The sequence below is a fragment of the Pelophylax lessonae genome, assembly GCF_965119305.1.
Source record: "Pelophylax lessonae genome assembly, chromosome: 4".
Taxonomy (NCBI): Eukaryota; Metazoa; Chordata; class Amphibia; order Anura; family Ranidae; genus Pelophylax; species Pelophylax lessonae.
In genome coordinates, this window is record NC_138771.1 from 448231958 (window position 1) to 448259296 (window position 27339).

At 45.1% G+C, this 27339-nt stretch overlaps 1 protein-coding gene across 1 annotated transcript in view; it reads left to right on the plus strand.

The window, feature by feature from the left end:
• LOC309553784 (E3 ubiquitin-protein ligase RNF213-like) overlaps positions 1–27339 on the plus strand; it is a 678906-nt gene that overhangs the window by 341006 nt on the left and 310561 nt on the right. Inside the window, exons 26-27 of the mRNA XM_082255197.1 lie at positions 3380–3516; positions 19395–19490. Of these exons, the coding sequence (XP_082111323.1) occupies positions 3380–3516; positions 19395–19490 (233 nt within the window). The remainder of the gene's footprint in view (positions 1–3379; positions 3517–19394; positions 19491–27339) is intronic.

The following is a 27339-nucleotide window of genomic DNA, read 5'->3' on the forward strand; positions in this document are numbered from 1 at the left end:
AGGGGTGTGTACATTACCTACACTCAGGTGTCAGACTTGCACTGCTCTGTGCAATGTGTGATGTCAGATCCTGCCTCCTGGAAGCAGAAATACCATCTCTTCTGTGTACTTTGGAAGGCTGTGGAGGAGAGATAGCTGCCATAACCCCTGCATTTCTTTGCGCAGCCAGCGGTCCTCTTTCACATAAAAGTTGTCCCAGCGGTGACTTCGCTACGGGATCACTTTTATTTGCGGCAGGAGAGGCGCCCACCCCCCTCCCGCCGAATCTCTGTTGTTTTCCCTGCTTACCGGAGCCATCAGTAGAGGGGAAAATGATCTGGTCCTTCCAGGTTCCAGGCAGGAAGTCGAGTGAGGGCAAGATGGCCTCCACTCGACTTTATGGTCTTGGGGGACCAGAGCGACGTCATACTTCGCTTACGCCCAACTGTTTTGTTTTTTTTTTGCTTTTAAGGGTAGATGTGAGATCTGAGGTCTTTTTGACCCCAGATCTCACATTAAAGAGGACCTGCCCTGCTTATTTCTTTTACAAGGGATGTTTACATTCCTTGTAATAGGAATAAAAGTGATCAAAAAATGTTTTTAAAAGGGACAGTGTAAAAATAAAAGGCAAAATAAATCAGGAAAAAAAAAAAATTAAAGCGCCCCATCCTTCCGAGTTTGCGCGCAGAAGCAAACAAATATGCAAGTTACACCCGCATATGTAAATGGTGTTCAAATCACACGTGAGGTATTGCTGCGATCGAGAGTGAGAGCAATAACTCTAGCCCTAGGCCTCCTCTGTAACTCTAAACTGGTAACCTGTAGAAAGGTTTTAAGCGTCACCTATGGAGATTTTTAAGTACCAATGTTTGTCGCCATTCCACGAGCACGCACAATTTTGAAGCATGACATGTTGGGTATCAATTTACTCAATGTAACATTCTCTTCACATTATAGAAAAATTTGGCCTAACTTTACTGTTTTCTTATTTTTTTAATTCAAAAAAGTAATTTTTTTCCAAAAAAATTGCATTTGTAAGACATATGTCATATGATGTGACATAAAGTATTGCAACAATCTCCATTTTATTCTCTAGGGTCTCTGCTAAAAAAAAAAAAAAAAAAAAAAAAAAAAAAGTAATTTTCTGGCAAATAATACTGTTTTTAACTTGTAAACAACAAGTGTCAGAAATAGCCCTGGTCCTTAAGTGGTTAAATAAAAGATTCCACCTTTCCTGACAAGGCACACTCTACTAGATTTGTGAGTGCTTCTTGTGCTTTTTCAGAAGAAGACCGCAGTTTGTCAAATTTGTAAGGCTGCTGTCTTTTCTTTTTTTTTTTGCACATTCTGAGTTTTACCACGTAGATATTCAGGCCTTAGCTGATGCAAGCTTTGGACATAAGCTCCTCCAGGCAGTTTTTTGACCCGCAAGTTGCTCCTATTTCTGTACATGTTAAGTTGGCTTTCATGTGTTTTGTTTTTGTTGCATACCCCTCAGTTGCATTGCTTTTGGATGTCCCAATTGTCTCTTAAATTACTTCTGACCCTGGATGCCTTAATACGGTCATAGAGGGATCAAAGTTTGGCCAATTCAGCAGAAACTGGCTAAATTTCGATCCCTATATTGGCAGGCTGGTTGTACTGAAGTTGATCCATCAATTAACTTCAGTACATTCAGCCTGTCATGTCCCTTCGTTTGATCACTGCCGGCAGCTATAGCCGCAAGCAGTGATCAGAATACAGTGTCAGAATACAATAGGTCCGTGGTTGAAGGAAAGAAAATTGGTTAATCTATAGCCAGCCTTAATGATTGATAAAAGCAGCATTTTGTACTTATGGTAAAATCTATTTATTGGAGCTCCTTAGGGGACACAGATCCCACCCCTCTTTGTGATTAGTGTTGGGTGAGCAGTTTGGACCAACTACAAGTTCAGCCCGAACATCCCCTGCTTGGCCAACACCCAAATTTGTGGGGCGCTTGGCGGAATGTTTGCCTGCCAAGCACTGCACAGTGCATTCAAAGCCCTGATTTGGCAAAGCTTTGCCCAATTAGGGCACAATGAATAGCTGGTTGTAAAGGAACAGGCCAGGGAAGTCAGGGGCAGCATCCTTAAAGCGGAGTTCCGGCCTCAAAAAATTGTTTTAGATAAAAAATACCCCAGGGACAGTCAGGGCTAGTGCATTTAAGCAACGATAGCCTCTGAACTGTCCCCTGTTTCACTTACCTTTTTAGAAGAAATACTTTTTCTTGTCCAGCGCTACCATCTCAGGTGTGGACAGTTGAAGCCAGAGCGTCCTCTTCGTGTCCTCTTCGGTGACGTCGGAGTTCCAGAATGCCCTGCATCGGCCCTGCTCGTCACTTCCGGTGCAGGCGCGTCATCCCTGCACAGCTTCTGGGCAGAAGCTGTTAAGCAGGGAATAATGCGCCTGAAGCGGAAGTGACGAGCAGGGCCGGTGCAGGCGCATTGACTCCTGGGAGTGATGACGCTCAGCTCCCAGGTGTCAATGCAAGCAGGAAGTGACTGCGTGGGCCGCGCCCGCAGAGGGAGGAAGTGGAAGGAAGGTAAGTGTATTTTCTTGAAAAACAAGGTAAGTAAAGCAAAAAAAAAAATTGTCATTATCCAATTCTTTTTCAGGTTACTTAGAGCAAGCAGATGGCTAAATTTCGTTTTGAGGCTGGAAATCCGCTTTAACAACGAATGAGTCATCAGCTGTCAATGGACCTCTCAGCTGACAGCAACATTTCCAGCAATAGAAAAATGTAATCTCTAAAATTCATACCAGACCCTTAGGTCTGGTATGGATTTTGAGTGGAACCCCCATGCCAAGATGGAAAAAAAAAAATGGCATGGGCCCTCCAAAATCCAAACCAGACCCTTACCCAAGCATGCAGCCTAACAGGCTCTGCCCCACCCCAAAGCACCTTGTCCCCATGTTGATGGATAAAAGGGCCTCTTCCCCACAACCCTGGGCTGTAGTTGTGGAGGTCTGCGGGCAGGGGGCTTATCGGATTCTGGAAGTCCCCTTCAACCAGGGGGCCCCCACATCCCCCCTCCCCCTATGTGAACAAGTAGGAGTGCATTGTACCTCTACTCATTCACCCAAAAAAACGTGCCAAAAAGAAATAAAACACACACAGTTTTTGACCATTCTTTTATTTAGGAAAAAAAAAAGTGTCCCCCCGATGTAGATCCATCGTCAATCACACTTTCTTTGTAGAAGCAGTAGTCTCTCTGCACAGGTCATACATGCCCTCTGCTGAGTCAGAGCTAGAGCTCTCCAATCAGCAGGGAGCATGAGAATTGGTACTTGTAGCTGCCCAGCTTTGACTTAATGGGCCGTTCATTTTCACCTTTTTTTCTGGTTGGAGTAATGCTTTAATTGTGTTTTTTCTGTTTAGATCACAACATTTTCCCGCCTTTTGACATCTGCCGACAGAAAGGTTTTAGAAACCAAGTTACAAGGCCACATCATTAGTATTGAAATTTTGTCCCTGCAGCAGTTTGATACAGAATTCTCATTTCTGAAAAAGATACGGTAAGTTTTGACTTGACAGTGCAGTAAAATTGGAATGACCATCACATGTGAATCTTTATGATATTTGCAGTCAATCAGGTCAATGGAAAGGTCTGTCATTTGTAGTCACTTTAGGCCTCATTCACACTGGCACTTTCAAACCTGCATTTTTTTACATTTAGAGGACAATTTTTAATTACGGTACATATAAATACATGTGGTCCAGTTAATGGTGCAGTTCAAAATAAGCATTTACCTGTCTTTAGGTGCATTCAGTTTAGATGCGTGTAGAGTAGCTAGAATTCTGCATGCACAGGATCTGCTTACAATTTCTAAACATGGGTAAGCCCTTGTTCCTATTAACGCGGCTTTGAAATCAGATGAACTCGCACAATCTCAAAGCCACATTTCAGGCCAAATTCAGGGGCGACTTGAAAGACATCTGTGTGGGTTCATGCACAGATGTCTATTGAAATCGCCCCCGAAGCCACCAAAAGTAGTGCAGGAACTACTTTTGGAAATTGGTGTGGCGCCGCAAAGTCAGTGTCACACCGATTGGAACGCTCCCATTGCCAGAAATGGGCTGCGATTTGACATTCAATTTGACATGTCAAATCGCAGGTCCAATTGCCCTAATGTGAACAGGGGCTAAACCCACTATAAGCCCCCGTTCACATCGAGGCGATTTGACAGGCCTATTGCCGGCAATGGGAGCGTCACAATTGGTGTGACATCGACTTTGGTGCGACGCACTGATTTCCAAAAGTAGTTCCTGCACTACTTTTGGCAACTTTGGGGGAGATTTCAATAGATATCTGTGCATGAACCCGCACAGATGTCTTTCAAATCTCCCCGAAGTCGGACCGAAATTTGGCTTTGGAATCATGCGAATTCAGATGAACTCCAAGATCAAAGCCACATTGATGTGAACAAGGGCTTAAGGTAGATTTAGACATCCGCCTAAATCTCCATTTCCTCTGAAGCCCAATCTGCTTGCACTTCAGAGGCTGCTGACAGTCGGTTAGGAAGCAATGCGATGCCTCCTCACCACCTGTTTAACCCCATTTTTGCAGACAAATGTCCCGCAACCGCATGCATTATTTTCAGCCCCATTTATTTGAATGTGTAGCGTTTGGTGGGTTTGCCATCCACCGATCACTACATGTTGGGTAAACTTTTCCGTGGGTGTGAAACATCACATCCACAGCATGTGAACACCCCTGTCCACTGGCTATTGTAGCTTAATGTGGGGGGGGGGGAGAGTTGGCAGGAGGCAAAAACACTGCTCAATAGTACATTTTTGCTGACCCCCAACCGCATATTTGAATGAAGCCTAAAGCAGTTCTATTTAAACACAGGAAAAAAATTATCTGGGAAGCATAAAAGTTGTTTAGCTTTTCTAAATGCAGGAGAAATTATCTGGGAAGTATAAACCCAGGTGTGCAATTGTTGAATGTAGCCCTAAGGCTCACCCTACATGTTACAATATGACTGTACAATCTCTGTACAATTAACCTTAAGATTTACCAAGATGATGTAGTATGAGGCCTAATGAATCCAATCAACCTGAATCCAAGCAGGCAGGCCCCTGCACTACACAATTGTTGGTAGATCTAAAGGAAACTGTTCAATCAGATTGTAACGTGTTTGATAAGCTTAAGAGTTTTAAATTCATTGTTTCTCTATCGTCAATCGACAGACGCAGCCTCATCTCCATGAGCTGAGTGGGTTATGCTGCCACCTGCAGTAGTAGTCTAGGCAGTACGTTAGTACAAAACTTTCAACATATACACGCCCAAGGGGCTGTCCCTCCAGGCATAACCCCCACTGCCACAGTCCAGCACATCAGTTTCTTTCTGCCTAGAGAAGGAGTAGAACCTAGGTTTCCTGCTGGGACTCAGGTCTCAATTTTTTTTATTCCTTACAGAATATTTTCTTTTTACTTCTCTTTACTGACTTGCTAGCTAGTGTTCAGGTGTTCTTGGTGATCTACAAGCAACGATGCCAGCTGGGGCTTTGCGCTGGATAATCTAGATCTTTATGGTCCCCCCAGTCTGGCCCACGAGCGTGAGCAGGTTATAGTCCCGACCTAGGCCGAGCCGCAACGCTCTTTCGGATGGGGAAGAGCCTGCGAGCGGATGCCTCGCCGGGACGCGGCGACCTGGAATGCCCTGAGTCGCAGCTTACCCCTCGGCTGGCAGCACCCCCATTTCGAGTGGGAGGTAGTCTGCCCGAGCGGAGCCCACCTGGTCCATGGTATAGTGAATACGAGCCTGCAAACGGATGCCTTGCTGGGACGCGGCGCCCTGGAATGCCCTGAATCACAGCGTACCCCTCGGCTGGCAGCACCCCCATTTCGAGTGGGAGGTAGTCTGCCCGAGCGGAGCCCACCTGGTCCATGGTATAGTGAGTAAATGTGCCCCCCTTCTGCTAGCCTTGGGGGGATGTGGGCCCTCTCCTGGGGATAATGGGATTTGTGCCTCCCAAAAGATCTCCCTGGCCCGCCTGGTCTGTGTGTCCTACCCTCCCTTCTTCCCTGTCCCTGCGGTGGCTGTGTGTCTGGAGCGCCTGACACCTTGGGGGGGGGAGGGGGGTGTGACATGGTACCTTGGGCTTGCTGGTCCCTGTTGTGGTTCCTGAGGCCTTCATGTGTCGTTCCCTAGCCGTATGGTTTGCCGTGGGCGCCGCCATCTTAAATGTGGGCACTGTTAATTTTTCCCCATAGACTTGTATGGGGCAGCCCTTTTCCCTGTAGCTTCCTATTGATTTGTATGGGCAACCATTTTTGTGTAGCCCTTGTGCTATGCTGAGCGGTGTGACCTTCCTCAGGCACCATCACTTCCCGTCCATTTGTTTCCTGCTACTGACCAAGGTAACTTCCTGTCTTTCTCTCCATGGTTTGTCTGAGGTGGTACAGTACTTTTCCTGCACTTTCTGCTTTCAGTTTAGTTTAAAGGGGTTCCCTGCAGACTGCTGCGATCGGGGGGGGTGGATACTGCGATCGGTGGTGGATACTGCGATCGGCGCTCTTAAAGCTACAGTACTCAGTTTGTGCAAGTGCAATATGGAGTCCTAAACTGTGCAATCACCCTCAGACCCACTCTGTGCGACTCCCAGACAGTCCGGATCGCAGTTGCTGGCCGCGATTTCAGCAGCCCTGGAAAGCCTGGCGACTAAAGTTGATTTAGTCATGAAAAAGTTTGATAGCCAAAAACGGCCGCTGCCTCTCCATCTATGAAGGTGTCCTCTGATTCAGAGGCTGAAGGGGTCGCCCCGGACGCCCCCCTACCTGAGGGGTCGCTGTCCTCTCAGTCAGATGGTGAAGAGAACCTGTCCCCTTCAGCTGCAGCGCGGGAACGCGCATTGGTGGAAACCCTGATTATTTAAGTGCAGTATGCTTTAAAATTGGCTGATGAGCTGCAGATAGCTTTTGGCTCTCAGAAGTCTCCAAAAGCTGATGATTTTTCCTTGTCCCGACACTTTTCAGGATATTGTGAACGACCAATGGCGGAGTGTTAAGCACGTGTTATTGGTGCCAAAACGCTTTAAACGCCGGTACCCTTTTGCTGAAAAGGTCTCCAACTGTTGAACGGTGCCGCCTAAGGTGGACCATCCTGTTTCCATATTAAACAAATCTAACCTTGTGCCTGTGGAGGATTCCCTGGCTTTACGGATCCAGTAGACAGGCGGTTGGAATCCCTTTCCCACCACCTTCAGGTGCTGGCGGGTTCCAATTTGAAACAGACACTGACGGAATGGATTAGGGGTTTGCGGGAGTCTTTGGACCTCGAGACTGTTCCTCCGGAACAGCTGGAACTGTTGGACCAGGTGATCCAGGCTCTGGTGTTCCTGTGTGATGCGTCTATGGATGCGGCTCCCCTGGTGGCTAGGGTTTCCGCTGTGGGCACTGTTTTAAGACGCATGGTTTGGTTGAAGGGCTGGTCGGCTGACCAAGCTTCTAAGAAAGCCCTGGCTGATCTCCCCTTTCTGGGGGAAGGGTTGTTTGGCGACTCATTGGATGAGGTAATCAAGGGCCTGACTGGCAGGAAGAGTACCCTTCTTTCACAATCCTCCAAGGGTAAGACACCCCATACTAAGCCGGGTCCCTCCTTTTCGGCTCATAAACGTTTTTTTTCGTGTCTCCGGGGTGCAAGAAAAAGTTAAACCGTTTAGAACTTCTGGAGGAACAAAGAAGCCTTGGGGCAAGCCCAAGGCCAGTCAGTTCTGTGCTGCAGACAAGTCCTCTTCAGCATGAAGGGGCGCCCTCACCCGTCTCAGGGGTGGGAGGACGTCTGCGCTTCTTTCAGGAACCCTGAACTTCCTTTGCTCAGGACGAATGGGTTCGCAAACTGATTTGCTCCGGGTACAAGATTGAATTCTGGTCCCGGCCAGGGGACAGATTCTTTCAGTCGAATCTGCACCTGTCTCCGGAGCGTTTGAAGGATCTGTGGGAAGCTGTGCGAGATCTCCTGGCTCAAGGGGTGATTGTGCCGATTCCTCCACAGGAACACGCTTAAGGTTTCTATTCAAACCTGTTCATGGTGCCACGAAAGGAGGGCAAAGTGCGTCCAATCCTGGACCTCAAAGGCTCTGAACCGCTTTGTGCGGGTGCAGAAGTTTTCAATGGAGTCCATTCGGTCAGTGGTGGCATCTTTGAATCAGGGGAATTTTATCGCTTCCATCGATCTCAAAGATGCGCATCTCCACGTCCCCATATTTGAGGGACACCAGCGATTCCTCCGCTTTGCGTGGCAGAGGAGCACTTTCAGTTTGTGGCATTACCCTTTTGCCTCGTCTCGACTCCTGGAGTTTTTACCAAGGTCTTAGCCCCTGTGCTGGCCTTGTTACGTTGACGGGGTATCTCCATTGTGGGATATCTGGATGATCTCCTGTTGCAAGCAGTCTCCCATTTGGATCTGGTGAACAACCTTTCCATCACAATTCAGACCCTTCAGGAATTCGGGCGGGCGATCAATTTCCACAAATCTGCCCTGACACCGTCCGTGCGGGTCAGTTATCTGGGGCTGATCCTCGACTCTCTCTGGCGAGGGTCTTCCTTCCCTTAGACAAGCTTCAGAAATTGCAAAGGGTGGTCCAATTGCTGCTGGAGACCGATCAGTCCTCAGCCCTGGGACTGATGGTCTCGACCTTCAAAGCGGTTCCGTTTGCTCAGTCTCACACGAGACAGTTGCAGAAAGAGATTCTGGCAAAATGGAACAGAGATCCTCGGACCTAGGACCTGAAAATTTGGTTGAGCCATCTCACAAAGTCGGCTCTCTTTTGGTGGCTTCAGTCACCTGTCCTGTGCCAAGGCAAGTCCTTCCTGCCGGTGTTTTGGACGGTGGTGACCACGGACGCCAGCCTGTCAGGCTGGGGTGGAGTGCTGGGGAAGCTCTGTGCCCAGGGAACTTGGACGAGGGAGGAGTCTTCCTTGCCAATCAATATTCTGGAGGTGAGAGCGATCACGCTCTGCCTGCTTCACTGGACGAGTCAGCTACGCAGCTCTCCGATTCAGTCTGACAATGCCATGGCCATGGCTTACATCATTCACCAAGGGGGCACCAGGAATGTGGCCGAAATTCTGGTGTGGGTGGAACAAAATGTTCCTTCTCTCTCCACAGTCTACATCCCGGGTGTGGAGAATTGGCAGGTGGATTACCTCCTGTGGGCCTGGTGGGGGACTCCGGAGGTTGATCTGTTTGCGTCTCGCCTCAACAGGAATGTTCAGAGGTTTAATGCCAGGTCTCAGGATCCTCTGGCCGACGCCACAGATGCTCTGGTGGCTCCTTGGAGTCAGTATCGCCTGATCTATGCCTTCCCTCCACTTGTTCTCCTACCAAGGTTTCTTCGCCGGGTGGTGATGGAAGGCATTCCGGTTATTCTGGTGGCACCAGACTGGCCTTGGCGGTCCTGGTACGCAGAACTGGTAAAAATAGTCGTGGATCCTCCATTTCATCTTTCTCTGCGTGAAGATTTACTATCTCAAGGACCGATCTTCCATCCTGCTTTACGGTCGCTGACTTTAATGGCTTGGCTGTTGAAAGCAAGGTGAGGGATAAAGGTAATGTAACGGAACCCCAGACCCACACTGTACTTGTGGTCTTCCGTCAGTATACGGCTTCCTCACGTCATGAACATAGATATCAAATCCCAGCCGCTGTCATACAAAGCTAGCCTGACACTGGGGTGTCCAAACTACGGCCCTCCAGCTGTTGCGGAACTACACATCCCATGAGGCATTGTAAATCCCTGACATTCACAGACCTAACTAGGATGATGGGAATTGTAGTTCCTGAACAGCTGGAGGGCCATAGTTTGGACACCCCTGGTTTACTGGAAACAACTAACTCCTTTATTGAAAAAGAAACATATTTTTATACACTTGAGAAGTATGTCAGTCACTACATGAATAAATAACAAGGTACAGCTGACTCATGGCTAATCCCAATTAACATGCTAATTAACTCATTACACTTAAGCCAGCCTGGAAGAACAGACTGCCGGCACCAAAGCTAAAACAAGATACAATACACATATCATAGAGTAAATACTGAGAATCCACCGTAAACAATAGGTGAGCAAATTAGCATAATTTACAATGGGTGGAAGACAGGTGTTTGAGCTGATGACATGCATCTGTTACAAGTCTGACCAACTGTAGCAGTCCAAACCATCAATTTATCTGTCACAATATTTTTTCACTCTCAGTGACGGTGCGTACCGTCACATATCTTCCACCCAAAGGTAGACCAGCCAGGTACCAGACCTCCAATCGGTCTGTGTCTGAGTTAGTCGGTAACAAGTCCCAAAGAGTAAATCCATCATGGCAGCTTCCTTGACAAAGTTCCACATAGTTTGTAAGTTTGTCCTGGCAAGGCGCATGGAGCTCTAATAGCCAATTAGTGTGTGAAAGTATGGTTTGGGCAGGCCAGACTGGGCTTCTTGGTCACCCTGTGTCCCTAATAGACACAGGGTGACTTGCATATAAGAAGTGCCTAGGGGGTTAAGAGAGTTATTTCCCAACCTTTCTAAGGTAAGCTGTGTTCCACGGGCCCCCCAACCAAAGTGACTCCCGTCACATCTCTCCCTTTCCGGAAGGAGACTAACACAGAAGGGGATCCCAAATGGGTTGACTTTGACTGTAGTCTGTAGTTCCAGCCCCCCAATGTCTGTAGCCACACAGTATCCAAAGCAAATTGTCTCAAAGAAGCATTACTCACCCAGCCAACCTCTGCCTCTCTCGTAGAACATACCCGCTGCTGTGGATAAACCTGGACTGGCCCTTCTCCCGGAAGTTCTTTCAGCTGCTGGAGAGAGGACAGGGTGGCTGGGTTCACTCCCTCATGCTGTTGGGGACCTGGGCTGACTGCCCAGCATCCCTGGGATATAAAGGTGGAGACCGCAGTCCCATCACAGAAACTCCATCTTTTGTACATTGAGGGCAGAGGCCAGCCACACTCTGCTCTGTTGCCAGCACTTCTGCTGGGGACTCCACGTAATCCACTCCGGCTAACTGTTGGGGAGGGAGGACGACAACCTCCTCTCTCTTCTCCCCCTGGATCCTGATCTGCTGCTGGGGGGTGATCACCACTTTGTCACCCTGGGCCTCTGGAACTGCCACAGGTGTGGAGCAGATGTCTTGGACCCTCTGTCCAGTTGTCAACGCTTCAGCTGGAGAAATTTCTTGTAACTCCACAGATGCTGCTGGCAGGAAATCACATGTCCCTGTCAGTGGTGTAGCAGAAAGGTCAGCTGCCTCTTCTCTCAGGGAGTCTGAAACTGCTGTTGGTGTTGGGTAGAGCTCAGTGATGTTAGGCCCTGATGCCAGCTGTTCTGCAGGAAAGTAAACTGTAAAGTCATTGTCCTTGCACACATCTTCCTGAGTCACTAATTGTTGCAGGCAGAGGTCAGAAGTGCTATGCCTTGATGTCCTCTCTTCTGCTGTAGGCTCACTGGGAGGTTCCTCCTCAGCAGAAAAGTCTATTAAAGGAGTAGTCTGAAGCAAACTTTTTCTGGGGGAAATAGAGCATCACACAAAGTTATAACACATTTAAATATACTCACGTTTTCCTTATGGTCTTCTTCCTGGTCTTCTCCTCGACTTTCTCTCCGGCAGGAAGCTGGGTCTTTTGATGGCGCTCGACTTCTTTCTTTGCCCAGTGACTCATCGATTCCCAGGAGTCACTGCGGGCTGCGCCGGCCTCCTCACCCGGAGTCAAATACTCCCCCTTAGCTAATTTATTCATATATACGCTGAGCTGAGCTGTCATTGGCTCAGCTCAGCAAATGACACACGCAGAGGCGGCCGAAAGCTCATTGGAGCTCGGCAAGCCAATAGAATAGGACGTTTTTTAAGAGGCGGGGATAGGGAAATAGGTTCGAGAGAAGGGGACGTGTAATATTATAATTTAGGGAGGGGGCCGAGCAGAGGAGTCACAGGGGGAGGGCAGGAGATTACAGGAAGAGATGAGTGGGCATGCTGGGAGAGGTAGTTTTATCATGGCTGCCATAGAAGAAAACCAGGAAGTGCTGAAAACTTCGGGAGGGAATAAAAGAATAACCGCTGGGCCGATTTTCTTAAAAGTGGCGACATTGAAAAGGTATTTCAATTGGCTAAATTCTGGCATTTTGTGGAATGGGGCTTCAGACTACTCCTTTAAATCCCCAGCCTCTGGAATTGCTGAAAGTCCAGGGCAGGGGCTGGTGGCACTTAGGCCCAGTGCCAGCACTTTGGCGGGTGATTTATCTTCCATATCATCCTCCGATGGAAAGTTAATTAAATTTGTGATCTGTTTTTGAGGAATGAAGATGGCTTCCTCTTCTCCCATACCTTTATCCAGCGGCCGATCAGATGCATTCCTCCATCCAAGCTCGTCCTGTGCAGAAACAGGTTTGTCAAGGTGAGTCAGCACTTGCTGCATCCGCCATAAGACCTCCGCATCCAAAACCGTGGGTGCAGGTGAGCAAACCACACTATTACTGTGCCACATTGTCAATTGTTCAGTCAGGATTTCTGGACTGTCAGCTGGTATTCTGGATATTCCCAGGCAAGGGGAGCCTAGGCCTGGCCCTGAGCAGAGTCTAGCAGCCGTCTGTAGGTGATCTCCAGCTCCCATTCCTGATTGGCCAGAAATTCCAAAGCTTCCAGTGCCCAGTGCACTTCCAAGACATTCAGCATCTGTTCTCTGTATTCCAATATTCCCTCCAAACGCCACTCCAAATCACTTCCAAAGTCAGGGTCCTCAGACAGCCTCTCTAATAACAGCCCCAGGCCTCCATAGCAAAAGCCTTCCATTGGGCTGTCGTCTACTGTCCATGGGCACACTTGGGTTACATACCAGCAGAGGGCTCTATAGCTCTCATCCAACCACATCTCCACCTGGACCAGTCTGCTTAGCTCAGCTTTCCATTCCTTATACGGTTGTCTCCCCAAAAACACCATTCACACTTCGTACTGTGACCAGTACCTTTCCTGGAAGGAGGGGAGGATTTCTCCCTGGTGTCGCTGCTCACGGACTAGCGCTTCCTCCCAGAGTTCCAAGTGGATTGAATCATGCCATCCCAGCAGGACCTTCTCTGACACTGGTCCCCTGTGCTGTATCCGCATCTCTCGCAACCTCTTTCCGAATTTCTCTTCCATGGCGGCTGATATCTGTACCTCTCCTCTTCTGCTCCCCGGACCTTGGACTCCGGTGGAGGTTTGTAAGTTCCAGACTGCAGGAAGCATCCCACCGATTGCCACCAATGTAACGGAACCTCAGACCCACACTGTACTTGTGGTCTTCTGTCAGTATACGGCTTCCTCACAGTCTTGAACATAGATATCAAATCCCAGCCACTGTCATACAAAGCTAGCCTGACACTTAGTTTGTATATTGGAAACAACTAACTCCTTTATTGAAAAAGAAACAGACTTTTATACACTTGAGAAGTATGTCAGTCACTACATGAATAGATAATGAGGTACAGCTGACTAATGGCTAATCCCAATTAACATGCTAATTAACTCATTACACTTAAGCCAGCCTGGAAGAACAGACTGCCGGCACCAAATCTAAAACAAGATACAATACACATATAGTGTAAATATTGAGAACCCACCGTAAACAATAGGTGAGCAAATCAGCATAATTTACAATGGGTGGAAGACAGGTGTTTGAGCTGATGACATGCATCTGTTACAAGTCTGACCAACTGAAGCAGTCCAAACCATCAATTTATTTGTCACATAGTTTTTTCACTCTCAGTGACGGTACGTACCGTCACAAAAGGTTTCTCTGATTCAGTGATTCCTACCCTTTTGAAAGCCAGGAAGTTAACATCTAGGAAGATCTATCATCATACGTGGAAATTGTACATTGCATGGTGTGAATTGCTGCAGCTGCACCCTAGCTTGTTCTCTATAGCTAGAGTTTTGGCATTTTTGCAAAAAGGGATTGAGTAGAGCTTAGCGTCGGGCACTATCAAGGGCCAGGTATCTGCCTTGGCGAATTACTTCCAACATCCGTTGGCTACTCATTGTTTGATTCACACTTTCATTCAGGGGGTGCGTCATCTGGCTCCTCCAGGGAGATCCCCTTACCGCTGTGGGATCTTAATCCGGTTTTGTCTGTTCTTCACAATCCTCCTTTTGAGAATATTGGGGAGCTTTCTCTGCTTTCTTTGTCGCAGAAGGTTGCCTTACGAGTGGCTATCACTTCTGCCTGCAGAGTCTCTGAGTTGGCGGTACTGTCCTATCGTTCGCCTTATTTGTGGTCCACAAGGATAAAGTGGTCCTCCAGCCTAATTTGTCCTTTCTTCCTAAGGTGGTGTCGGATTTTCACCTGAATGAAGACATTGTGTTGCCTTCCTTATGTCCTAAGCCTAAACATCACAAATAAGTTGTCTTGCACTCTCTGTATGTGGTTCGGGCGATAAGGGTTTATATGACGGTTGTTGAGTCCTTCAGGAATTCGGACTCTCTCTTTGTCCTTCCGGACGGTCCCCGCAGAGGTTTGGCTGTGTCTGCTGCTACCATTTCGAGATGGATCAGGCAGACGGTTGTTCAGGCTTGTTTAATCAATGGTCAGGTTCCTCCTTTCCCTGTGAAAATGCATTCTACTAGAGCGCTGAGTGCCTCCTGGGCTTTTCACCATCAGGCCTCTGTTGTACAAGTTTGTAAGGCAGCGACATGGTCGTCTGTGCACACCTTTACCAAATTTTACAAGGTGGATTTGTTGGCATCCTCGGATGCCTCTTTTGGCTGCAAGGTTTTGCAGGCTGCTGTTTCGTAAGAGAATGTTTTTTTGTTATTCTCTTAGGGGTGTACCTGGGTGAGCTCCTGTTTTTGGTTGAGCTCCATGTTGCCCGGTTGGCTAGATTTAGCCTCATGCCTATACTGCTTTGGGACGTCCCACTCAGCTCATGGAGATGAGGCAGCATCTGTCGATGGACGATAGAGAAAATAAGATTTTTGTGAGATCTTACCGTAAAATCTTTTTCTCTGATGTCCATCGACAGACGCAGCACCCACCCCTCTGTGTGGGGATGGTTCTTTTGCCTTCACTGCTTGCAACTAAAGTGATGTGCTGGGCTGTGGCAGTGGGGGTTATGCCTGGAGGGACAGCTCCGTGGGGGTGTATATGGTAAAAAGTTTTGCACTAATGTACTGCCTAGACTACTCCTGCAGGTGGCAGCATAACCCACTCAGCTCATGGAGATAAGGCTGTGTCTGTCGATGGACATCAGAGAAAAAGATTTTACGGTAAGATCTTACAAAAATCGTATTTTTCTTCACTAAAATATTTGACGGATTGGAATCAGGTGGAATTTTATTTTTTTGTAAATATTTACTTTGTTACATTTTTAACAGGTAGAGATTACAGATACTTATGGACAAATTCAATGAAGATGAACATATTTGATGCAAAAATGATTTGATAAAAATAAGCAAAATGTTGCAATATGTTAACCCCTTTTACTGCAATTGTCGCAGCGGGGGGTTTTACTCATACTGCACAAGCTGACTGTCTGTTTCAAATTAAAGTGATTGAGCGGCTGTCAGAATTCATGGGGCTCCATGCAGCCTACTTGACAGGACCCGCTCCCAAAAATCCCAAATCGAAATGTTTGCTAAAAATACAAAACCTCATTTTTAGCAGACCCAAGAGCAACAAAACTTACTGAATTCCTGCTAAATCTAACAGATAAAATTGTACAGAGTGCATCTGCCTATGTTATGCTATGGGCACGCAGCAGCTGTAGGAACACAGCCGCAGGTCCTCATTTGACAAGTATATGGGTGGGTGTACGGCCCCACAGATGGTGTGCATTTGGGGCCCTCACCCACACCTGTCAAATTAATACCTGTAGCTGAGTTCGTACAGGCGGCTCCAGCTGCATGAACAAACAGCTCATTCACAGATAACCCATGTGAATGAGCCCTTAATTTGTTTTTATATGATTTTTTACATATTTTTTACAGTTTCTTTTTTCAAAGCTATTGGGGGACTTGGATTAAATATCAGGGGTCTAAAAAAAAAATCTTAAAAGGATTAAAGGCACCAGGAGATAGAGGAAGAGAAGCTGACTTTCAGCTGCTGCAGGGTGGGCCATACAGGGGATTGGTTACAGTGGTTACCCCCCCCCCCCTTCTCGTTGCACTGATCACCCCCTCCTATCCAAAATCCAATTCCCCTTGCTCATCAGCTGCTTGGGCCCCCCTGCTGAACTAATGTGGTCTAGGCCCCCATACAGCAGGCCTGCCTGTACCCTCTTATTGGCGGCCCTGGTTGTACAGTCACTTGGTTTTCCATCTGTGTCCCCCAGAGGGTGACCCCCGCCATGCTTCCCAGGCTCTGCTGTCCCACCTGCAAGCCCTTATCCATGAGGGAAAATGCAGGTAACGGCACAGAAGGTGAACAGTTGCCTTTGAGAACAGTAGTAAGAAATCCTACATACTGAATGAAATCCACATGGTTTTTAGGTTGATTGGATTCTTCTTCTATTCTTTATTTACCTGTTGTACTTTACTGGTTTATTATATTTCTTTTTCTGTATGACAAAAGTGGTGTAACAATTTTAAGTCACTATATCCTGTTAAGTGCAAGCATTGTATGACCCCATGTTGTATATGCAACTGTCATTAAGTAAAAAATGTTTCTTGCACTGTTTCTCCATGTACATACTAAAAGACTGCAATTAAAAATATTTAAAAAAAAGAGAATCTGTCTTAAAAATATATTTTATAAAATATATTTTATAAAAAATATATCGAGTTTATCTCCGCTATATAATATAAATGGAGTTTTAGTGAAAGTAAAAAAAAAATGGTTACATACAAGCACTTAAACCCCTCCCCCCAACATTATTTATTTATTTATTTTTGCCCACCCTGCCCCCACCTACATGCACACACAAACATAAACACACCTGTTGGGGGTGCCTACATACGAAAACATCCTTGCTGTACATATGTTACATATTATTTGTGTCTTTTTTTCAGCTAGACTAGCTATGTAATTATGTGCACACCAGAGTGAGAACAATAATTCTAGGCCCATTATTATTGGGTAACTTTAAACTGTTGACCTGTAGGGGCTTTTAAAACGCTACATATGAAAAACATAGGGTACTGAAGTTTGTCATTTTGCACGTGTGAACATGTAAATTTAAAGCTTGTCATGTTGGGTATAGGGAGGATCGACCCGAACATTGACTGTTTTTTGCTGAAAAAGTTTGGAATTCGGCAACCAGAACCTACCAAAATGCAATGGGACAGGAATTTGGCTTTAAAAGCCCGTGATTGGACCCGAACCATCAGTAAAAGACAATTGAGGGGGCATGAGGATGCTAGGAATGTGATTGAAGTGACTAGGGGGTCCAGAGGCCAATCAGTAGTGAATACGCCACCCAGTATATAACATAGCCCCGCCAAATCTCTAGCATTGTAATACAGGGACGTGGAAGAGAGTGGAAGCAGTTCTCTTACTCCTGCTTCAAAGTGACATTTAGCAATTATTAGTGTGAGGAAAGGGATATCTAGTGTAGTTAGGGTACTATTTTCCACTATAGTTAGATTAAAAAATCTAGTTTCTGTGGGGAAAGTGTTAAGTGTCAGGGTGACCGTAGTGTAGTGTAGAGTAAACTGACTCTGACTTCTATGGCAGGGTGACCAAACCCTTCCATGTCAGGGTGACCGCCATAGAAAGCCATAGAAAAAAGATTGTTTTATTAGAATTGCAATAGACCAGCATAGTGGCTTCGCCCCTGTGACACCCGGCTTTTTGTTGCAGGCGTTTTATTGGGCTTTTTTGTGGACGTGTTTGGAGGCAGGCATGACATCAGAACTTCTGTGAACGGGTATATACACACACACACATGTATGTATATATACACATACACATATATAGGTGTGAAAGTAGCAGAACCCTATGCCAGCGCTAATGAAATAATTAACAGGCATAGGACTTCGATCCTATCACAGCTATATGTGTGTATGTGTATAAATACATATAAGTGTGTGTATATATACCCCTATACAAAAGTTCAGATGTTATGCCTGCCTCCAAAGACGCCCAAAAAATGCCCAAAAAAAACACCTGCAACAACACACCTGAGTGTTTTTGTAGCAGGCAGTTTTTTGGGCATTTTTTGGGCATCTTTGGAGGCAGGCATAACATCTGAACTTCTGTATAGGGGTATATATATATACACACACTTATATGTATTTATACACATACACACATATAGGTGTGATAGGAGCGAAGTCCTATGCCTGTTAATTATTTCATTAGCGCTGGCATAGTGTTCTGCTACTTTCACACCTATGTATGTGTATATATACATATATGTGTGTGTATATACCCCTACACAGAATTTCAGATGTTATGCCTGCCTCCAAACACGTCCACAAAAAAGCCCTATAAACGCCTGCAACAAAAAGCCGGGTGTGAAAATAGCGAAGCCACTATCCTGTTCTACTGCAATTCTAATACAAACAAACTTTTTTTTTTTCTGGTTCTGGACATGCTACAGAGCTGAAACTTCACAGGTACACTTTTTAGACCCCCCAGACACTAAATCTAAAAAGAAATCTCTTTTTTTTTTTTTTCAATAATTTTTTAAATAATTGGCTCTCTATCAAAAATGACAATTTCTAAGAACTTTTTTTGTGTGATTAATAGTCCCTGGGGCATGACCCAGAACCCTAGGCACTTTTTAGGGGCATTTTTTGGGTTTTAGGGCTTCAAAATTGTGTTTTTTGATTACCGAAGTTCGGGTCCCATTGATTTCAATGGGGTTCTGAAATCCGGGCCGAACTTTCGGGAAGTTCGGGTGTTCTGGTCGAACCGAACTTTTCAAAAGTTCGATCATCCCTAGTTGGGTATCCATTTACTCAGCACAACCTCATCTTTATATTTTACCAAATAATTAGGAAATATATTGCATTTGCCCTACAATTAATTTTAGTGCATTTTTTAGAGAAATGTTGTACTTCATAAACCGTTGAACAAATATTGTGTGACATAAAAAAAATGGAACTACCACCATTTTATTCTACAGGGTCTACTTTTAGAAAATATATAATTTTTGGGGGTTTTAACTAACCTTCAGGCCTAAAATTGTTATTTTAAACGTGTGCAAAAATGCTCTGGAAGCTGAAGGATTAAAGACTTTGGAAGATTATCAAGAAGGGTAAAATATATGAATAAATTAAGCAAAGAAAATACTAAAAATTGAGCCCAAGTGAAATTACTTCTTGAATACCAAATTTTGATAAAATACCAATCTCATAGAGCAAAATTTGTTGAAATTTTTCAAATGCTAAATAAGCAGTACTGCCATAACACCAAAATACTGGCACAATTATCAATAAGACAGATAATTGCACATATCATTTATTTTTATTCCTAATGCAGGAGTTTTCTCGAGAATTCATTTGGAAATTTAATACTGATTATACAGACGGATTTTGAAGAAGGATCCCAAGGAGCAAATCTTGTGGCATCAGCAAAGTAAGCTTGCCTACTGTACTGAAATAATAAAAAAAAATATATACAGTATATATATATAGAAACTTCAGTCGTGTATACAAAAAGTTAAAGTCAGCAGTTACAATTACCAGTGCTGTCTTCATACTACCCAATAGCTTTAGCATTCTCTTTGGTCCTGCGCTGGATTCAGACACATCTGTAAAACTCCAACTAAACTTTCTGTATTCTGAGTAATATGGTTATCTTGTATGAGCATCTAGATGCTCATACAAGATAATCAAATTACTCTGAATACAGCAAGTTTAGTTGGAGCTGTGCAGATGTGTTTTACAGTAATTCAGTGAACTTTTTATACATAGACCTCGAAGTCTGAACTTTTATTAATGCGTAAGACTTACAAGAAGCAAACCAAGCTAGTGCATTATCATAAAAATGCTTTTTCATTTTTTTAATCTCACAAAATGCACTCCCATTCAGTAAAAGATATGAAAACATATTAGGGTCCCTGCTGACTGAGGAACAATGCTAGAACAGGAAAGAGTAACTTAGGAAAAACCTTTGATCATTTTACTTTGAATTGATCTAGAGGAGAGAGGGCCGTAGCTAAACAGGTACAACTTATGTATTTACTTATTTGTTTCATCGTTGTATGTCGCATGATGAGCCCCCACAGTCAGGAAAGCGGGTAGTTTTTGGCTCCCGCGAGGCCCAGAAGTCGGGTCAGGTGTTCCCTTATCCGGAAGATTTTCACGATATTGTGAATGAGCAATGGCGGGGCATTAAACATGCGCTGGTGGTGCGCTGACCCCGCCGGTGCACTTGTATTTCCTGGGTATGAATTTAGACTCCTCTCTGGCGTGGGTTTTTCTCCCCAGGGCAAACCCTTCAGACTTCGCAGGGCGAGATCACTTTTCTGATGGACACTGGTCTCTCCTCCCTGCGGACTTGTATGAAGTCTCTGGGGCTGATGGTGTCGCCCTTCGGGGCGGTCCTGTTTGCTCAATTTCATACAAGACCTCTACAAACAGGAACCAGGATCCGCAGTCCTTGGGCAGGATGATAAGTATATGATATGTGATAGGTCAGAACTCTGGTGGTGGCTTCTGTCATCCGCTCTGAGCCAGGGCAGGTCTTTTCTACCACTGTTGTGGATGGTGGTCACCACGGCTGCCAGCCTGTTGGGCTGGGATGGAGTGCTGGGCAATCTCTGTGCCCAGGAATCCTCTTTACTGACGAGTATGCTTCGACAATGCCACGGCTGTGGCTTACATCATCCCTCAAGGGGACACCAAGAGTGTCCGGGCGGCCAGGGAGGTGGCCGAGATTCTGACTTGGGCCCAGAAACATGTTTCGGCTCTCCCTGGGGTTATGGTCTCTGCGTCCAGAGGTTTTTTCCTCTCCTGTGTGCCCGATGGTGAACTCGGGAGGTGGATCTGTCTGCGTCTCTTCTGTGCAAACGGTACCGAGGTTTGTCTCCTGTGCTCGAGATCCTCTGGCCAACGCCACAGACGCATTGGTGGTGCCCTGGAGCAAATATCGGCTGATTTATGCCTTTTCTACGATAAAGCTGTTGTCGGGGTTCCTCCGCAGGTTGGCGGTGGAAAAGGTGCCGGTGATTCTGGTAGTCTCAGACTGGGCTCGACGGTCCTGGTTTGTGGACCTGGTAAGACAGTCGTTGAGTTTCCTTGGCGGTTGCCTTTAAGTGAGGTCTCCAGGGTTGATCTTCCATCCTGCTCTACGGTCGCTGGTTTTTATTGGCATGGCTGTTGCAGGCCAGGGGTTGAAGGTCAGGGGTCTCTCTGATTCTGTGGTTTCCACCCTGTTGGGGGCTGGAACAGCGACTTCCAGGAAGTATATTGTCGTTGGCGACTAATTCCTTGATCCGCACCTTTATGGGGTGCATCCTCTGACTCCTCCAAGAAGATCTCCTTTGACTCCGTGGGATCTGTATTTGGTTCTGTCGGTTATTCGACAGCCTCCTTTTGGACATTTTAGGGAAGGTGGTGTCTGCTTACTTCCTCACCGAAGATATTGTTTTATCTTCACTCTGTCCTAAGACATTGCATTCCAAGGCATTTGCCTTACTTACTCTGGATGTGGTTCGGGCAATCAGGGTTTACCTGTAGGCCTCTGAACCTTTTAGGACATCTGATTCTCTGTTTTGTCCTTACTGAGGGTTCTCGTAAGGGTTCGGCTGTGTTTGCTGCGTCTATATCCAACTGGATCAGGCAGACTGCTGTTAAAAAATGAAAAGCAAAAATATTGCGCTAACCATAAAAAAGCTGCTACACCAAACAACTGACAAGAAAATTCTGAATAACAAAATGTGGAAAAAAGTACAGCGCTAATAAATACTAGCAATATAAATGTGTATATATAAACCAAGAAAGGTAAATACAAATAAATTGCAAAACAAATAAAAGTGAACATCAAATCAACAGTCCCATATGTGAAGTGAAAACAGTCCGCAACGGTGATAATTGAAATGCTCACTGGATCCCAACACCAACATGATATAAAGATATAATGTGCTCACCAGAACGATAGGACTCAAAATGCCATATAGCATATGAGTCAAATCAGCTTGTTGTACAATGGATGGATAATCCGAAGGGATGGCTGAGGTCACTGATGTTGAGGTGAAGAGGTGATAGCAGATATGAACCGTCACACCAGAGAGGCTCCGGGGGTGAATTTTCGTTTTGGGGGTAAGCTCCTGTCAGATTTTTGTCTCCCAGCTGGCTACGTTGTTAGCTTTGGAAATCTATTAACTGTTTTTGGTTGCGTTCTTCCCACCCCTCATGCCTATACTGCTTTGGGACGTCCCAATAGTGAAGAAACATTAAGAGCTGCGTCTGTCAAAGGACGTAAGAGAAAATTGGATTTTTGTAAGAACTTACCGTAAAATCCTTTTCAGACGTCCTTTGACAGACGCAGCTCCCGCCCCTCTATATTGGGGTTGGTTGTGTCGTCTTTTACTGCTTGCTATGAAACTGATTTGAGAGCACAGTGTGTCTGGGGATTTGTGGTGAGGGACAACCCCTTCTAGATTGTAAGCTCTAACGAGCAGGGCCCTCTGATTCCTCCTGTATTGAATTGTACTGTAACTGTATTGTCTTCCCCCACACTGTAAAGCGCTGCGCAAACTGTTGGTGCTATATAAATCCTGTATAATAATAATAATTTACGGCCCGATCAGCCCCCGATCCGTGATGATGTGACGGGATCAGGAAGGAAAATGGGGCAAAGATGGAAGCGCTGGGGGCCTACCGGATCAGTCCTAGCGCTGCGCAGGGGGACACCATATGACATGTAAGTCTGCCATAATGTACTAATATGCTGTGCATACTAGTACATTATGGCATAACCCACCTGGTGGGCCTTAAAAAAAAAATGATAGCAGACTTTACTTAAGATAAAAAAAGCCTTCTGTGTGCAACAGCACCCTTAATACTTACCTGTGCCCCCTCTCTATCCAGCGATGTTTACAAGTGCCTCAGCCATCCAGGACTCTCTCTTCTGATTGGCTGAGACACAGCTGCAGTGCGATTGGCTCCCACTGCTGTCAATCAAACTTAGCCAATCAGGAGAGGGGGGGCGGGGCTGAACGGCAGCCCTGTGGCTGAATGGATACACGGAGCTGCAGCTTGGCTCGGGTGCCCCCATAGCAAGCTGCTTGCTTTGGGGGCAGTCAACAGGAGGGAGGGGCCAGGAGCTCCAGCCAGGGACCCGAAAAGAGGACAATCTGGGCTGTCCTCTGCAAAATCACTGCACAGAACAGGAAAGTATAACATATTTATTATTTTAATAGAAAAAAAAAAAAAAAAACAAGACTTTACAACCACTTCAACATCCTGCTTGTTTCTTTCTCCAACACTAAGCGGCTCACACATTTATTTATCCCTCACAGGGTATACATTATTCCATAATGACTACATAAATTTGGACAGTGTGATTCCCCTTCCCTAAATGGTTCACCACAATAGGTGATCTGGTTCACATCATTTGGTGATGTCCCAAATGATTCCAATATTTGCATCCCAATATTAACCACATCAATAAAAAGTTTGGTACCTGTCTAGAAAACTCACTGACATACAGATTCAGTTCGAAATTTCAATGATGACCAGTTTCAGACTTCTGTAATCTGCTTTTCCTGGTTAGAAAGTTAGCAGTAAAAAAATGGCTTGCGAAAACAGTTGAAATGCACATTAAAGAGATCAATTCATAGGGGTTTTTTGGTGTCTCACGCCAAGGTAATGGGACTTTATGGGCAAGTACTATGCAATTCAGAAGATAATAATGGAGGTAAAAATAATAAAAAAATTATATAAAATTCCAGATTTATTAAACAATCTTGTGAAAACAAGGATAATAGTATCTCAATATGTGAGCATTAGTGTTGGGTATAGGCCCAATGTGATAAAGATAGAAAGGCGATTCTAAGTGAATCAGTGACACATGTGGTAATTGTGACAGTTCATATGGATTCTTGTCTCTGTGCGTCCCGAGTGAATCAGGAAAGATATATTACAGAGTTTCATCCATAGTATTTGACGCGTTTCGGCTATATCAGCCTTTTTCAAAGGTTTCTGTCACCCAGCTGAAACAATATGAATAATAATATTAATATTTCCATTTGGAAATATGCATATAATTATGGGTATATCGGAGTACTGGAAAGTACATACTTATTTTTCCATCCTGTTTCTGCAAACCAAACGGAAAAACTCTCTGCCTCCTCCAACCTGCGACAAGGAGCCGTAAGATGCCACAGTCTGAAAGGATACATTGGATTGTTGTAAATAGAGTATATATAGTATGAATAGTATAATAAGGGTAATTATTACCGTTATTATTTCTCACCTACCAAAAATTAGAAAGTGTTCATATATGAGTCTCCACTCAAAAGTTCCAGTGATGTCTCAGATAAATTCTGAAATAATATATAATATATATATATATATGTATAGATTATAGGGTATCTCCCAAATCAGTGATTTTTATATGTATAATGTCCGAATTCAAAACACTTACAAATGCAGAGTTTGAATGAGGACGAAGGGGAGGTGTCTCTTCCACTATTTCACTCAAGGATGAGCTATTACCCCGTTCTGAAAATACCATGGTGTATATCCATAAATTGACTTAAGCAACAATGATTGTGGATACAAAATATTTTTATTTTGTGACTTCAAGGAGTGCAAGATGAACACTTACATTTGGGGGAGGTATGGAAGAAAGAGTAAGAGTAGGATCCTTTCACGGCTTGCAGCTCCACGTCCGTCCTGTTCCCTCAGCAAGAGGGAAGTGAGGAGAGACGCCGGCTCCCCGGCCTTATGAAGCCTCTCGCGCATGCGCCCGAGGTGCCGCGCTTGGTCGGCTTTTTCCGTCAGTGGCTCGGGTGCTTCGTACTGCGCATGCGCCTGGGTGATGCGCGCGCAGTACGAGCCGGTCCTGACAGTGGGCAGGAGAGGGGGATTTAAATGTATTTATTAGGCATTGGTAATTGGTATTGTCATGTATTCTTAGTCTGTTTTGCCAGAGGCAAAGCCTTCCAGAAATGGTCTAAAACTTTCTGTTTCATTAAGTCCTGGATATTTTGTGGCATTGAGACGCCTGATCCATCGCATCTCCATTTGCAACAGTTTCTTGTTCCAATCGCCCCCACGTGGAGGTATGTGCACTCTCTCAAGGGCAATGAATGTGACTTTTGGCATTTTATTGTTGTGTATGTTTTTAACATGTCTGCCAAGTGGTAAATGGAAGTTGCATATGGTCATGCTTTGGATATGTTTATTTATCCTCTTACCCATTTCTTGTTTCGTCTTACCGACGTAAAAAGACCCACATTGGCACCTCATAAGGTAAACGACACCCCTCGTTTTGCAATTAACATAGTGGCGTGGTCTGAAGTGTTCACCATTGGGCAAGATGGTGTCTGTGCATTTTCGGATGACACTGCACTGTGCGCAAGTGCCACAAGGGTATGTACCCTTATCCTTACAGGGGTCCTTCCATTTCTCTTTGAATTCACTATGTATGAGATCTTGCCTGAGGGAGCCGGCCTTTTTATAGGTTACAAGTGGGCTGTCAGAGACAAATGGTTTTACTATGGGGTCTTCACTTAGTATTCTCCAATGCTTCTGGAGTATTCCTTTGATTTTATAGTGTTCATTGGTGAATCGTAGAATAATACGACTTTTTTCTCCTTGCTCTTTGGTTTCATCCGCTTTTTTGGTTTTGAATAGGAGTTCATGTCTTTGTAGTTTTTTAACTTTATTAAATGCTTTCCTGAGGGTACTTCTGGTGTACCCTCTTTCCAGGAGTCTGCCAGTCAGAAGATCGGCTTCTTTTTGGAAGTCTTTCTCCTCTCTGCAGTTCCTCTTTAATCTTAAAAATTGGCTATACGGGATAGCTTTTTTTAACGGTGTTGGGTGAAAGCTTGTGGCGTGCAGGATGGAATTTCCTGCTGTCTCTTTTCGGTAGAGGGTTGTTTTAATTTCTCCGTTCTCCTCTTTCAATATCCAAGTGTCCAGGAACGCAATTTTTCTCTTGTCGTAAGTGAGAGTAAAGTACATATTGTAGGTATTGTTGTTCATAACTTTCAAGCACTCTCTTATTAGGTTTTCTGGTCCTGTCCAAATGATAAAGATATCATCCAGGAAGCGCTGCCATAATAATATATAGTCTACAAAAATGTTGTTGTTTTCTTCGGCTAGAAATTCTGCTTCCCAGGCACCCAAGTAGATGTTCGCATATGATGGTGCGCAACTCGTTCCCATCGCCACACCGCAAGTTTGTAGATAGTAGGTGCCATCAAAAGTGAATACATTGTGGTTTAGGATATATTCTAACATCATCACAATGAATTCGTTGAATTTTTGGTCCCGTTCACTCTGTTGTTTAAGAGTTTCTCTTATAATCTCAATGCCTTTTATATGGGGGATATTATTACATAAGGCTTCCACATCAATGGTAATCAAGAAAGCCTCTTCTGGTACCGTTAAATCCTCAAGTATCTGGAGTAGGTGGACTGTGTCTTTTAGGTGTGATGGGAGTCTGGTCACATGTGGTCTCAAATATGCATCGATAATCTTACTTGTTGTCTCTGTAAGATTACCATTCCCGGATACAATTGGTCGCCCTGGTGGGTTGTATTTATTTTTATGTATCTTTGGTAAAGCATTTAGGGTTGGCGTTCTAGGGTGTTTGGTCCTCATGTATGTCCACAGGGTTTCCGTAATAATACCTTCATTTAAGGCTCTGTCTAGTTTCTTATAGAAGTCTTCTTTGAAGGCTTCCAACATGACCGGTATTATCTTCTTGTAACATTTTTTGTTGTTTAAAATATTTAAACACATCGTTTTGTACTGGTCATTGTCCATTAGTTCAGGCTGGAAAAACATACACATCAAAAATGGGGCTGTCCTAATACATTTTAATGCATACTATTCACCATGTAATGCACATCACCTATTTGGGTGTCAACCTGTTATGCATCCATAACTAGCATATCTCTTGGTCCCATTACTGTTTTTTTTTTTTTTTTGGGTAAAGATGGGTAAAGTTATTGTAAAGTCTCGTTTTTCGCCACTAAAAATAACAAACATGTTATACCTTACCTGTGCAGTTGGTTTTGCACAGGGCAGCCCGGATCCTCCTCTTCTCGGGTCCCTCTTCGACTCTCCTGGCCCCTCCCTCCCTTTGAGTGCCCCCACAGCAAGCAGCTTGCTATGGGGGCACCCAAGCCGAGTCACAGCTCCATGTATCCATTCAGACACAGAGCTGTGGTTTGGTCCCGCCCCCCCTCTCCTCATTGGCTAATGGACTTTGATTGTCCTAGACAATGAGGAGGGGACCCCGGATG